Source organism: Saccoglossus kowalevskii, chromosome 10 (assembly GCF_978046115.1).
Source record: "Saccoglossus kowalevskii chromosome 10, keSacKowa6.1, whole genome shotgun sequence".
NCBI classification, from domain to species: domain Eukaryota; kingdom Metazoa; phylum Hemichordata; class Enteropneusta; family Harrimaniidae; genus Saccoglossus; species Saccoglossus kowalevskii.
In genome coordinates, this window is record NC_140650.1 from 30,203,408 (window position 1) to 30,218,482 (window position 15,075).

Consider the following 15,075-nt stretch of genomic DNA (forward strand, 5'->3'; position numbering starts at 1 on the left):
AAACACCAGTCGATCACAGTATTTGGGTCAGTGAAACCCAAATGACCTATGTGTTGCTATGTGGTAATAAGACGAAACCAATTGTTCTGCTATGCGAAACATGACCCACTTCCATGTAATTATATGCGAGTAAACCGGTTACCGTGACACGTTCAACTGGAAGACTGAATTGAAAGTTGGATAAGAAGTTGTTTAGTCAGTGGAGGTAAATTTCATGCTAATGCGGGTTATATAGGAATTGAATTCACTGGTGTCAATTATTGGGTGTGGATGTGGTTGTGAGCGTGTTAGTTATCGATAGGTAAATGCGACTTAATTCAAATACATATTAATGATATTTTCCTATCTAGTGGTGATCTGGAGACAGTTATTATAATGGAGGACAAAGCATTTCAAATTGACATGGATATTACAGAGGACAATTACGCCGATATCCCGATAATCACGCCAAGACGTAGCCGCTCAAACAAAGACGAAGACTGTGGCTCTGTTCATCGTAACCATGAATCGAGCTTGAAGTACGCAGTAGATGATATTCCCCCTTGGTATGAATGCATAGTTTTGGCATTGCAGGTACGAAATCATTCATTTTTATTGTAATTCAAACACATACACATGTTTATAGCCATGCATGTAGACAGTATAAGTTGTACACAATAAAACGTTTGCACGCATCATAAAACATGAGTGTATGCGTTTGGCTTTTACAACGCTGGTCACGTAATAGTTTGAATACCTGGTTAGTCAGTAACCCACTTCAAATTACCCGTTGCAAAACGTTCCTTTTAAGCAGCGCCAGATGACCGTCGTTGAGTGAGAAAACTGAACGCCACGTACCGTACCTAATGAAGGTGGACATATTACACAAAAGTATACATAGAGTAAATGGGAAAAGCTTCACAGAAAAACACGTATCTATAATATCTCTATGAAATTACAAAGACCTGATTTCTTCAAAATAGATGGAGATATGTTCATCCTCACTGCATACAGTCCATATATACACTTCAATTATAATAATGATAATGACAATGATCTATAAGAAGAACTACAAAAAAGTAACATTACCTAATGTAACATTACCTCTTTGATCAAGTGAACAACGAGAGAAAAAATAGTAATACATGAGGAGAATGAATTTAGAGACAAACATTCATTATGTGGTGAGTGATCTACGTCCAGCAAACACTACAATAAAGATTCGACATTGTGATTTGTTTTTATGCAGAAAAAATCACAATGAGTAAATGATATATTTATTAGCTATTGTTTATATGTGAGCTGTTGAACACATTACTTAGTTTTTAATTCTATTCAGATTCAGTCATAATTCAATTCAATAAAATACAAAAATAGGAATAACCGGTCCTTATTTATACACATTACTTTTTAGCAACTAAGTGGTCAAGTCGCTATTGATATTTCATTTTTTTTTTGAGGGCTTTATAGTTTTCTAGTTTAGTTGTGCTGCCGTCTTTGTTTTACCACGGTGTTTTGGATTGGTTCCGGACACGAGATAAATTAGTTGGCAGCGTGATCAAATATTTCACCCAGTACATGTATGGCTTGGTCGTGATTGTTCTGTGCGATAAATTCAGAGACTTGTTGAACCTTTCGAACTCGTCATCCATGCAACTAATGAATAATTCGTCTACAGTTTTTCCGATTGAAACGGAAAGTGTTGTTTTCATTTCATTCAGATTTATTTTGGGGTAGGTTAGAATAAATGATTTAATTTTAAGACAAATTGGAAGATGATCAGACGCATCTCAATTAATAATGAATAAGTCATCAACAATATAAAACTCTGAAGATAAAAGTAAAAAAAACCATCGCCGAAACTCGTGAAATCACCGCTTTTATCACCAGGGAAATGCCCATTCGCTGTAAGTGAATCTAATTAACCTACATAGTTCCAACAGTTATTTTCCGTAATGATTGACATATTGGATTTGGGGATAGCCTTTTCGAACTCATTTTCCGATTTTTGCCCACATTTCGTTGAAGCACACAATCGGATAAGTGTAGATTAACGACATGATGTCCGTTGTTTCGCTAATCTCTGACAAATCCATGATAGTACGGACAGTGGCTTGTCATTGGTCGATGCTCTAGCTTTGTGGTTGGTTAACATTTATTTTTATACTTAAAAGTATTTGCCCCGTAGTTGAAGGCTATAATTTACTGTTGCAGACTAGTAACTAATTCACGCCTCAGATCAAAATTTAAGTTAATGTATTGCCCAACAGGATTCTTTCTCATTATGTATTATGGAAAAAGCACACAATTAAAAATACTAGTAAAAAACACACATTTACAGTAACCCATTATGTGATGTTCGGCTGACATATGCCTGTGTATTATTGAAATCATGTTGTACAACTACTAAATCCACCTACACATGAACACACGGATGCCGCTCATTCCACTATCCCGACGGGACACACCCAGTTAGTTCGATCACCATATGTGGGTATTTATCTTTATGAATATATAACTGGACTTATTTGGACATGGACGGAATAGAGATAGAACCATCGCCAGTACTGTCATCCTCGGGCGAGGATGAACGGGGGTATGGAGATAATACTGAAGCTGTAGTTTATGAAAGCGAGTTAAAATATGCAGTTGATGATATTCCGCCATGGTACGAATGTATATTGTATGGATTGCAGGTAGATCAGTATATGCTTACTCAATGATTAGTTGTGAACAATATCTTCGCTCTGATGTATAACCTGTTTCAATAAATCGTCACATGGCGTCTCTTTCATTAGAAAGAAAAGCCAATTTCTTCAATAATGATAATAAAATATGTTAGTGTTTCATAATCCATATGAATGATACATATATAGTTAATATTAAAACTGTGTGGGTTGTTTATAACATGCAATAACAAACCAGTATATATGTTGTATGTTATAAACTTAGATTCATATATTGCGAATCTCCATCTTTTAGAACACAACTGGCATCACTTCATGGATGTATATCGTTGTGTGTGTACAAGTAAGAGGGTTAAACGTTAATCATTCGGTGTTAAACGTTAAGCATTCGGTGTTGAAAAAATAAAGTGACCTGTGTGTACGAAATGATAAGTTCGGTTGAGTACAGTCATACATTTATTCTATATGTTAATAGCTCACTTTGGCTATACACGAATCAAAACAACAACAATGTCAGATCGATGTAACTGCTATTTGCTAATTCACTAATGTATAGTACAGATCGCAACATATAAAACACATAAATAATAACAGCAAAGTGGAAATAACATACCAAAACATAGATTAGTGAACACAAGTTGTATACGGAAATTTACTTATCCAGGAAAGTCTATACTATAAGTTATTAACAAAACATGGACAAGTATTTAGAAACATACTTAAACACTAAAGCTAATAAATAATTACATAACTAAACCAACTAATTTAATAACAGAACAGAAGTAAAACAGGAATGTGCCATAAGTATTACTTTTTTTTTATTAATGATTAAAAGACAATTTGGAAAATGTGATTCCCCTTTGGAATTTGGAAAACAGATTCCCCTTGCTAAATAATACAATAATTAAGTCATTGCTGCATGCTCCAGCTCTTGTGTCCACCTCTCAGAATGGTCTGTAAAATACACTGAATAAATCCTGTTCAAAGTGGAAACTAAATTTGAATCTATCATAAACTCAGTTTGTCATTTTTAGTTTTTCGAAATATTTTATGTTTCCCCATTGCAGCGCGTGTTCGAATTTCGACATTGTATTTTACACGCGTTGTATACGTCGCTATGATTCCCATATCGAACAGGGCGCAGCACGACGACCACCGCCCTTTAAAGTGCTTCCACAAGGCTTGACAACTTACTTTTCCTCCAAAATTAAATATCACATCCTTTACATGTTAAAGTTTTCGGAAGAGATATTTGTCCAAAATTGCCACTCCAGAACTCCTAGTTGTCTTCACATTCCCACAACGTGTGTTCTAAATCTACTTTTTGGTCGATTTTTTGTCAAGATCAATTTGCTTGTTTCTGTGTAGAAAAGTATTTTATATTGGAACACCCACATTTTTTTTTGTTATCGGCCAAATTTCTTGCCATGCCCCCCTGTCAACATTATCTGCGTAACCCTTCTTGGTATACATGCTCACAGAAGCGGCTCTCTCAAATTTAGAATGTTTTAATACAGTATAATAGTCGCGAAATTTGAAATGTGCACATTGCTTGTAATTGTCACAACTAAGTCTGTATGCATCGGTGAATTTATTTGGTTTAGTTTATCCATTATCTAAGGATGGCAGTTATTAAACCGCATCATGTAATAAAATCTACCTTGACATCAAATTTATTTTACAACTGAAATATGTGACAAAATATCACCAATTATTATTGGTTAGATCACATATGTACTTCATCCCGTGGTTTAAATAAGCACATCTTGTTCCATGTAATGTGCGTATCTGAATAAGGGTTTGTGTGCATTTGAGATTTTCGAAAATCAATCCAGAAAAAATATCTTTATAAACAGTAAGCAATCTAATAATTAAAGTCGATGATCAACACCAGCCCTTCTAATTTATTGAATTAGTAGCGAAAGATTGCTGGAAAATGAGACCATGGTGCTTGCGATTTTATTATCCATGATAATTTTAAGGCTTTATTCATCAGTTCTAGATCAATGGTGTTATTTTTAATGTGATGTCCATCACTAGTCCATCTCCACAAGAAATTGACTAATATCATCGACTGAAAAGTTATTGTTATTAATTATTATAATTATTATGGTTGTTATGTTTTTACCGCGTTTTATTTGAATCGCGATGTGTGAGGGCGTACTTCAATGCTGGCGAACATGTGTTTTTTCTGGCCAGAATTTATATGTGTGGTTTGAACAAATTAAAACAATATTTTGATCTTTGTAACCTGTTTTATTTGAGAAGTTTGCCCAAATGCTAACAATTGTCGCCTATGGAAATGTAATTAGTGAGCCCTAAATTGGTATCTTGCCATAAGTATATTTATATTTGTTAATATTTTTATGTTTATGTCTTTGAAGGCATAGAATGCTAATTGCTTTATGTTTGACTATTCTCTGGAGGTATAAATAGTAGTTTATTGTCGAGCAGTATATGTTCCCTACATTCAAAATTGTCAGTCTCTATATTGTACCAAGTTATTGGACAGTTTTTTCCTTTGATCTTTTATTGTATCATTGGTACTTTGTGAGTTTTATTGGCTGATCTATCTGACGTTTTGATGGTAAAGTTTATATTTTTTATACATATTCTTTATTATAGCTTAATGTTATTATTCATTAGTTTTTAATGTAATGCGGGTTTCCATACTGAATCGAAACATTTTTAATATCTACAAAGCAACAGTAAATTTTCTCTTTCCCAGTTTGATATTCCTCATAATAATTGTATGAGGAGTTAGAATATAATTCAGCCTGATTTGAAAGTATTATAGAATTACTGTCTAGGTATTTCAATATTCTGTTATTTTAAACATTTTAAACATTTTTTTTTTCATTTATCTAGCTTTTTTTCATGGACAGGTGTGTTAATGCTTGTAGTCCATATTTACGGATACATTTCCGTGCCTAAGACATGATTGTATAATTTCTACAATGATTTTTTTTCACTAAATTGTAGTAGCTGTTGTTTTAAGTTGTTTCAATATTTGTACGATTTATGTCAGTTTTAATAGTTAATATATTTCAAGGTAGTAATTTATTTCATTTTTTAAATAGATGTATTTAATTTATTTCTTTTTGAATTCAATATAGTCTGAGGCGGCGTAGAATCCACTAAAGAGTATGGAGTATAAGTAATTATTTGTTCAGATTTATACACCAAAGCTATTTGTTGCATTATTTACATTACATTATGATTATAACTCGTTTTGCGTGCTCATTTCCTCATCTTGTACACCTGCATTGAGTAATTTTCATTTCATGTTTTCATTATTGTGCGTTTCAGATCACATCGAGAAATGGCATAATTTCAATTGCATTGTTATAACGTTTTGTTTTCTACCATCATCATATTGTTTGAAACTTTCATATATGTAATTAATTTATTCATTTGATTTTTGATATATCCATTCATGCGCATTCAATTACGTCAATTCTGAATATTATTAACTAATGTTTTTTTCCCAGCAAATTCTTACCGTGTTCAGTTCTTCAGTGGTATACAGTGGTGTATTAGTTGATCTCATATGTGTAGAAGACGCTGCAAGAAATGACGTATTTGGAATGATTTTTAGTGCATTTCTGTTTACGCAAGCAGTTGCAACTTTCTTGCAAGTTACTTTTGGAACTAGGTAAGTACCGGGGATGAGGATACAACATATTTGGAGACAGAGACGCATATATCTTATGTAATGTCAAGGGTTAAACTACCTATTTACGAACATACAGGAAACTAGTCGATATCTAATCGACACAAGATAGCTCTTCACAGTTGAGTCTGAGCGTACCCAGGGATATATAGTTCTATGGAATTACATAGCATGTATTGTCATGAATTTGTTTTTGCGTATCTGTTGATCGACTCAATTAGCTTATTATTAGCGAATGGCTGTGTTATGTTTGTCACCGTTTAGGCCATGTGAAGTTTTGGACGGAACTTGGCTCAGTGATTTGGAACTAATTACGAGTTAACTGACAGTTGGTATCCGTAGTTATTAATGTAGTGAACGATTAATCAAAAGATATGACGTATTCAGTACTTGTGATTGGTTTTATGATTGAAGGTTACGCCCTAGAGTCTTTTTTCTGCTTTGTAATTGGTTATAGTTTTGAAAATGAATAAAGTTGTTTTAGTTGGTCTTGGCGAGGACAGCAAGACAGACGTAGTCCAGTCCTGGAAAGTCTTGGGACGAGTCTTGACGCAGTCTTGAGCGAGTCTTGGGTCAGCCTTGCGATAGTCTTGGGGATTTTTCCCAAGGGCGCTGTGTCTTATAGAGTGCTCGAAAGACCGACTAAGACGAGAGTTGAAACGTATTTTGTTGTGTGCGTCTTATTTGACTGTAAAGCTTAAGTGACTTTCCTGATCCCGTACCTCGAGGAGACGCGATATAGAGACGAGACGAGATTCCCCCCTGACACGTGTGGAGAACCCAGAGAGAAAAGAATTTCCCCCTGATAGTATAATGAATCATACACGAGTTAATAAAGTGTCTTTATTCTGAAAACAGATCATCATCGTCAGTTATGTGTATAAACAGGATAACATAAATAGACGTACAGATTAACAGTCGTGAAAACTACAGATATGCTAATTAATTATGGTACCAGCCATTTTAGTTGATATAAGTTTAGACCACAAACAAAAGTTTTAAAATTAAATTTAACACTCGTGCGGGGGAGGCAGCTAACACAAGACTCTGTACTGGGTGGATTCAATTAGTGAATTCTGTGGGAGCATACACTATTACAATTGTATATTATGCGATTTAACTCATTGCACGACAGCGTAATGCTCGCTTGTTTATTTTTTCAGACTCCCCATTTTTCAAGGGCCCTCATCTTCTTATGTATATCCATTAATAGTGATAATGAATTTACCTGAATGGCGATGCCCTGAAGGTGTGTCAGGTATGTGAATGCTAAACTATAATGCTATATAATTAAGTTGCTAGATTGGTGCTTTGGTGTTTACCCTGTAAAGGTTCTAGAGTGTGAGTGTATTATTCCAGGACGATTCTGCCATGGAATATCACTAAAAAATATATGCAGACAGTTGAAGTCACTGTTGGTTTTTAATAAAATGCAATATTCCTACTTTAATGTTTTGACAATCATAATTAAACAACAAAGTACGCTTGAACACAATTACGAAGAATGTCACGAATATCACGATCAACAGCTGTGTTGCATGAACGAATGGATTTATGTTTGACTTCGTACTTTCACTTTTGTGTTGAGGTAGTAAACATGTAACATAGATTATTTTTATAAAACATTATTGACGCATTATATTGTTACTGTGCATGCCCGTAATTTATTTTGTGTGCAATACTTTAATTATCTCAAAACAAATTGGCAAGTGATCTGAGCGACTTGTTTGTCAATAGATGCGTATTACAGTACATTATGTATTATAGATGTAAAATATACACTATCAAATTATTTAAATAAGCTGAGGTCACGACTCGCTGTTAAACTCGCGATCACTACAATTGCCGCCTAATAAGTATCTTTGGCAGGTGAAATTGAAAACTGATTACAAAAATAAACATTTCGAACGAATAGTCTTAAATTACCGTGATTATGTTTTTGATATTAGACGATATCAGGGAATACAACCCGATTCCAATTCAATTTAAACACAAAATAATAAATATAATTTTATTATAGAAAGTCCCAATAACAATTCATCAATCACATCTAATGTAACTGTAGTGACCTGGCAAGACAGGATGCGTGAGGTAGGACTTTTAATTCTTCATTAAATTGAAGGCATGTTTCGTACCATAAACATCATCATTTTCTTACATTCAATTACAATGTATTTGAACGGTAAGAACGCATTGTAGGATCACTTTTTTAATTTCAGATTCAAGGTGGTATATTAATAGCAGGAGTTTTCCAAACAATATTTGGCTTATGTGGTGTATTTGGATTTGTGTTGCGTTTTGTTGGCCCATTAACTATAGCGCCCTCTATTGTCATGGTCGTTATAGGAGGACTGTTACCAATTACATCAGACCTGATTAGCTTACAATGGGGAGTTGCCTTTATGTGAGTATTATACCCACATATACCACATATACATGCATAATAACCGAAATATATTTACTTCAATACACATCGTAAGCGTAGTTTAGAGTCAATGTCATATTAGGGTACCTGTAATCAAGTTCGTTCAAGGTTCAACCACAGTATATTTACAATGCATGTAAGAATAATCACATACAAAACGAAAAGTATTCATTTTATTTTGTTTTTTCATGTAACTGAATCACAATACTACTGGTGCAAACTTAACTGGTGGATGGTGCTGACAAATAAGCATAATGACTTAAAATTGCGTTTATATAGTAATGTCATGCTTTGATAGCAGCACGTTATTTAGTTTTCTCAATACGATCAACCAAACTGTAATGTCTCAAAAATAAATACATTAAAATAGGGATAACATGGTAAATACGTCATTTTCATCAAATACTATCCACATAATATTCAGTATTCGTTAGTGTATTGTATACTGTATTTTAAAGACTTAGTTTTTATTGAAGGGTTTACTATTATTATGCATTAATGTTTTCAGGACGATGAGTCTTGTTTTAATATTCTCACAATACTTAAGTAAAGTTAAAGTCCCATACCTAACATGGAGTAAACATAAAGGATGCCATATTGGACGTGGACAATTCTTTGTGCGTTTTTCGGTAAGACATCATTGGTTATATCTGTCTGGTTTATGACTAAAAAAAAGACATAGTCATATCAAATTACGGACCTAAATAGTGCCATTATGTTTATGGTTTATGGTGTTATGACAATAATTGAAATATGTGATTGGCTGTATAATCTAACTTTCCCACATTTTGTTATCGTGCATATACATTTACGAAGCTTATCTATTTCAGATGTTTTTATCCATTTGTTTGAGTTGGTGGGTTTGCTACATCTTAACTATCACCGATGTTCTTACTGATGATCCGAGTAACCCTGGTTATCAAGCAAGAACTGATAGAAATATTGAAGTACTTCATACATCACCATGGCTTAGATTTCCATTACCGTGTAAGTATTATAATTTGTCACGTGGTCACTAATTTCAAATTACACAATTCTTGTAACACATGAATAATGTTGACTTATGGTGACCAGTACAGTTCTCTATATTTAGAAACAGAAATGTACACCGGTCAATCTTACGACACCACACATGAATTGTTAACCATATGTTATTAGGTATGGTTTGGTACGGTTCTCGTTTCTAAGAGTATCGCTCGCACTTCGCTGGTCAAATGGCTTTCGCATTCACCCCTCGTTTACGCAATTTATATTTATTTTTCAAGAATTTGTCATCGGAATCGCAACAGACTAAGAGCAAGGATAGATCTGATACATACACATCGATTTATTCAAAATCGCTGCCCTTTCAGACTTTATGTGCTTTATGTTCCAAGATATCGTACTTTAATAATTAAAAGTAAGAAGGCGCAGCATAAAATCCTATATTTGCCACATTTGATGGTGTTTTAGTTAAGAATACATGTTTTGAGCACATTAGATGGGCATGCGGTTATATACATAATAAAGGTGAATAAATGACAATAACCATTCCCCCAGGAATCTAGAAGTTGAATCTCATAGCATGTCATTATCTAATTGTTCTATCTCAGTTCCATGGGGTTGGCCAACATTTAGTACTGCTGGTGTTACTGGTATGGTTACTGGTGTGCTTGGATCGATCATCGATTCCATTGGAGACTACTATGCTAATGCAAAAATAAGTGGAGCTCCGCCACCGCCCGATCATGCCATAAATCGAGGTTTGGGAATGGAAGGTGTTGGTGTACTTGTTTCTGGGATGTGGGGAGGTCTAGGAGTGACAACATACTCTATTATTACAGGATCAATCTCCATAACAAGAGTAAGTTAAGTAACATCAATCCAAGATCATCCTCCAGTCAGCTTGAAGTGATGTTTCGTATTCTTTGGTTTAAATATTTGTCCAATATCTGTTTACTTTACAAATATTACAATATGTATGTAAATGGTGTTTCAAATAACCTATCTATAATGTAGAATAATTACTTATGTTAAACCATATCAATGTGTTTTCAGGTTGGTAGCAGACGTGTAAATCAATGGACGAGTCTAATCCTTCTCATAATGGCCATTCCGATCAAATTTGCCATTTTAATGTCATTGATACCACCGCCAGTACTTGGAGGAGTGCTATGGATTGCCTGTGGTCTGTTATTTCATATTTATACCAATAAAATAAAGACTAATGATATTCAATTATATTGTTCTGTTACACTGATTGCGTTATATAACTTTCTACATTATCTATAATTAGCATAATCATTTTATGTCATTCTTGTTTATTTCAATTGCTATCGTTAATCTACAACATGTGGATATGTCTCGTTCGAGAAGTTTGGCTGTCTTTGGAGCAGCGATAACAACTGGAATATTAGTACCCAATTATCTAATGCAACACCCAGAAGCCATAGACACAGGTATTGTTTTTCCCATAGGTTAATATCATAATATCATTTCAGGCAGAAACTGAGTTGTTTCTTGAGCGCCCGGGTTAGAAAGTTTTAACCAATGGCGGTCCCGTGGCTTGCGCAGCACAGGGTCTCAGCGTCTTGAAATCCCGCGGTTCATAGCTACGATGCGTTGGGTACATCTATGTGATTGTGAAATATGAAATAAAATATGCACTCATCCAAACTTCGCATACATATCAAATGTCAAATGTCCCAATAAACTCGTTACAAAAAAAACCTGTAAATATGGGACAAAATACAATGTTTCAGCATAAAACAAAAGGAACAAATCTCCTAATCGGTAAAACAATAGCTAATTAAATTGGGTTTGAAAACAAGATGTAACACCTCTTTGATACAAATATTTATGTCAAAGCGTGTAGACTCGGGGACTCTGATGGAGATTATTATTTGGACGATCGAGGTCAACGGTACAACAGGAGTCGGCTGAAGTCTCAGATCTGAAAAATATTTAAAACTGGTACTAAGTGACAGTGTGGAAGTGAAACTAAGTAGAAGATTGATTTGGCGATGAGTGTTCTAGCAAAATGACAATGGGACATGCCATTATGCGAAAAATATTAATGATAAAAACCAATTGGCAACAAACTACCAATCAAAGGAATTTACATTTATCAATACTTTATTGTGTCTACAACATTCACTAGATTATTTAGGAAAGTCTCGGGGGTCCAAAGTCTATCGGTAAATGCATACTGGGTGAGGTAGTTAGGTGTATGTTAATATATTGCGCATGCTGTAAAGATGATATGCTACTATGTAGACATATAATTAACATGAATCATGATGTATTTGTTATTACAATAAACTAGTCATCATTTTTTGTTTTTCAGGAAACTCTGACGCAAATCAAGTTATCAATGTGATACTACAGAATGCGATGGTTGTTGCCGGATTAACCGGTTTTATATTGGATAACACTATACCAGGTATTTGTGTTGGTCACATTATTGCAAATTCTAATTTATTTTAACATACTTCATCAGGTCAGTGAACATGTGACTGTTTTTGACAAGTACAGCATTGGAACCCAATTACCCAGGCCCATCCTTCGAATACTTTGATTCTGTTTGCTAAGTGTATCATGTTATAAACTGTTCACACGGAAAGTAACTTTCCTAATTTGGTATTAAGTAATTAATAATGTTTATACTGTTTTTCTTCTATCAGGCACACGTGCAGAAAAAGGGTTAGACAGCTACCACAAGTACGATGAAGAAACCCTTAAGAAGTACCATATTAGAGGTTCTCTGGCGACCTATGATCTGCCATATGGTATGTCGTATATCCGCAAGTGGAAATGGACACGTTATATTCCAAGTTGTCCAACGTTCCTACAAAATCGTGACTAATCTTGTGGTTATGCGTATCTCCAAGATTGTACATTTAGTCATTACTTTTAAGCTAAGCATATTGGATTAGTTAGGTCTTAACCATTAGTATAAGGGAAATGTACAGCATTTTTAGTATTCAGTATTTTTAAACAACGACGTATAACATAAGACGTAAGTGACAGAAATATATGCACTCATTAAATTGTACATGATGTGCAGTTAATCAACATCACCAAATGAAATGTGAATTTGTGTTCAATATCTAGAACATGTAACCATGAATTATTCTATGTTTACTTATTCAGTGTCATGCACATAACGGTAGTATAGCATAACGGTAGTATTTTAGGAAATGTCATTCATATACTAAAAAATGTACTGTGCAGTTCCGTGGACAAGAAGTGAGAACGGTTTAATCTTTTCTGAAGAGAAAACTGCCTTATGCTGAGCATCCAATTTTCATATTCGGGTCATAATATATAGTCGCAGTGGGGAAGTACACTGCTTTTTCAAATAGTGGAATTCGTGATATGTAATCAGAATGAGTTAGTATTTTCAACAATATGTTATGTAAACTATTCAAGTGTTTTCGGAAAAACTATCTTTGTTGTCAAAAAAGGTACTTTTTACATTGTATTTATCAATGTAATTTTAATAGATTGTTGGCGGTGACTCAAAGTCACACATAGTGTCTGACGTCACAGGTCAAATTTGGGGTCAAAGACCAAATTAAGTTTTATTGTTAAATTTGTTTCTATCACAATATACTACTAGTATATACTATATAACCATTTGTTGAGTGTTCGAGGATGGTGATTTCTAGTAATAGTTCATAATAAAATTACAGAGTATAATGTAAGCATTCCTCTAATAGGGGTTTCTCAAGTATGTGTGACATTCATTTAAAGACACTTAAAACACAAAGGCACATAGGTAGACGCTTATGAACGGTAATAGTGGTAATAGTGGTACAAGAAAAGATGCAATTAAGTCAGTTTAATGTATAAAGAACTAAAAAAACACACCTGAATGCAATAAAGATATGTCGGCAAATATGATAACTTTCCTGAGAATAATATATAATCATAAAACAACAATTCTAACAATAGTAACCATAGTAACAATGCACTACAATTAAACACAAATTATAGCATGAAATAAATGAATTAGTGAGGTAGGGGACATTTTATTTCAAGGACATTTGTAGTTTGTTGGGTGTATCACTTCCCATTTTTTTCTCATGTGTGTGTGTGTATTCTACATTGTAGAAGTGGTTATTATTTCTACATGTGTGTGTGTGTATTCTACATTGTAGAAGTGGTTATTATTTCTACATGTGTGTGTGTGTATTCTACATTGTAGAAGTGGTTATTATTTCTACATGTGTGTGTGTGTGTATTCTACATTGTAGAAGTGGTTATTATTTCTACATGTGTGTGTGTGTATTCTACATTGTAGAAGTGGTTATTATTTCTACATGTGTGTGTGTGTATTCTACATTGTAGAAGTGGTTATTATTTCTACATGTAAGTGTGTGTATTCTACATTGTAGAAGTGGTTATTATTTCTACATGTGTGTGTGTGTATTCTACATTGTAGAAGTGGTTATTATTTCTACATGTGTGTGTGTGTATTCTACATTGTAGAAGTGGTTATTATTTCTACATGTGTGTGTGTGTATTCTACATTGTAGAAGTGGTTATTATTTCTACATGTGTGTGTGTGTATTCTACATTGTAGAAGTGGTTATTATTTCTACATGTGTGTGTGTGTATTCTACATTGTAGAAGTGGTTATTATTTCTACATGTGTGTGTGTATTCTACATTGTAGAAGTGGTTATTATTTCTACATGTGTGTGTGTATTCTACATTGTAGAAGTGGTTATTATTTCTACATGTGTGTGTGTGTGTGTATTCTACATTGTAGAAGTGGTTATTATTTCTACATGTGTGTGTGTGTATTCTACATTGTAGAAGTGGTTATTATTTCTACATGTGTGTGTGTGTATTCTACATTGTAGAAGTGGTTATTATTTCTACATGTGTGTGTGTGTATTCTACATTGTAGAAGTGGTTATTATTTCTACATGTGTGTGTGTGTATTCTACATTGTAGAAGTGGTTATTATTTCTACATGTGTGTGTGTGTATTCTACATTGTAGAAGTGGTTATTATTTCTACATGTGTGTGTGTGTATTCTACATTGTAGAAGTGGTTATTATTTCTACATGTGTGTGTGTGTATTCTACATTGTAGAAGTGGTTATTATTTCTACATGTGTGTGTGTGTATTCTACATTGTAGAAGTGGTTATTATTTCTACATGTGTGTGTGTGTATTCTACATTGTAGAAGTGGTTATTATTTCTACATGTGTGTGTGTGTGTATTCTACATTGTAGAAGTGGTTATTATTTCTACATGTGTGTGTGTGTATTCTACATTGTAGAAGTGGTTATTATTTCTACATGTGTGTGTGTGTATTCT

General features: G+C 33.9%; 3 protein-coding genes across 3 annotated transcripts; all 3 read left to right on the forward strand.

The window, feature by feature from the left end:
• Nucleotides 1–364: 364 nt before the first annotated feature.
• Nucleotides 365–8,454, forward strand: LOC102807389 (solute carrier family 23 member 2-like). The gene is made up of 4 exons (XM_085504668.1): nt 365–573; nt 6,158–6,321; nt 7,503–7,597; nt 8,360–8,454. The coding sequence occupies exons 1-4, from the start codon at nt 376–378 to the stop codon at nt 8,452–8,454; spliced, it is 552 nt and encodes a 183-aa protein (XP_085360794.1). The 5' UTR covers nt 365–375.
• A 115-nt stretch (nt 8,455–8,569) lies between these two features.
• LOC146738008 (solute carrier family 23 member 2-like) lies at nt 8,570–12,178 on the forward strand. Its single transcript, XM_085504780.1, has 6 exons — nt 8,570–8,743; nt 9,273–9,393; nt 9,595–9,751; nt 10,357–10,607; nt 10,802–11,202; nt 12,090–12,178. The coding sequence occupies exons 1-5, from the start codon at nt 8,673–8,675 to the stop codon at nt 11,033–11,035; spliced, it is 834 nt and encodes a 277-aa protein (XP_085360906.1). The 5' UTR covers nt 8,570–8,672; the 3' UTR covers nt 11,036–11,202; nt 12,090–12,178.
• Nucleotides 11,103–12,608, forward strand: LOC146738009 (solute carrier family 23 member 1-like). Its single transcript, XM_085504669.1, has 3 exons — nt 11,103–11,202; nt 12,090–12,185; nt 12,427–12,608. The coding sequence occupies exons 1-3, from the start codon at nt 11,103–11,105 to the stop codon at nt 12,606–12,608; spliced, it is 378 nt and encodes a 125-aa protein (XP_085360795.1).
• Nucleotides 12,609–15,075: the final 2,467 nt, after the last annotated feature.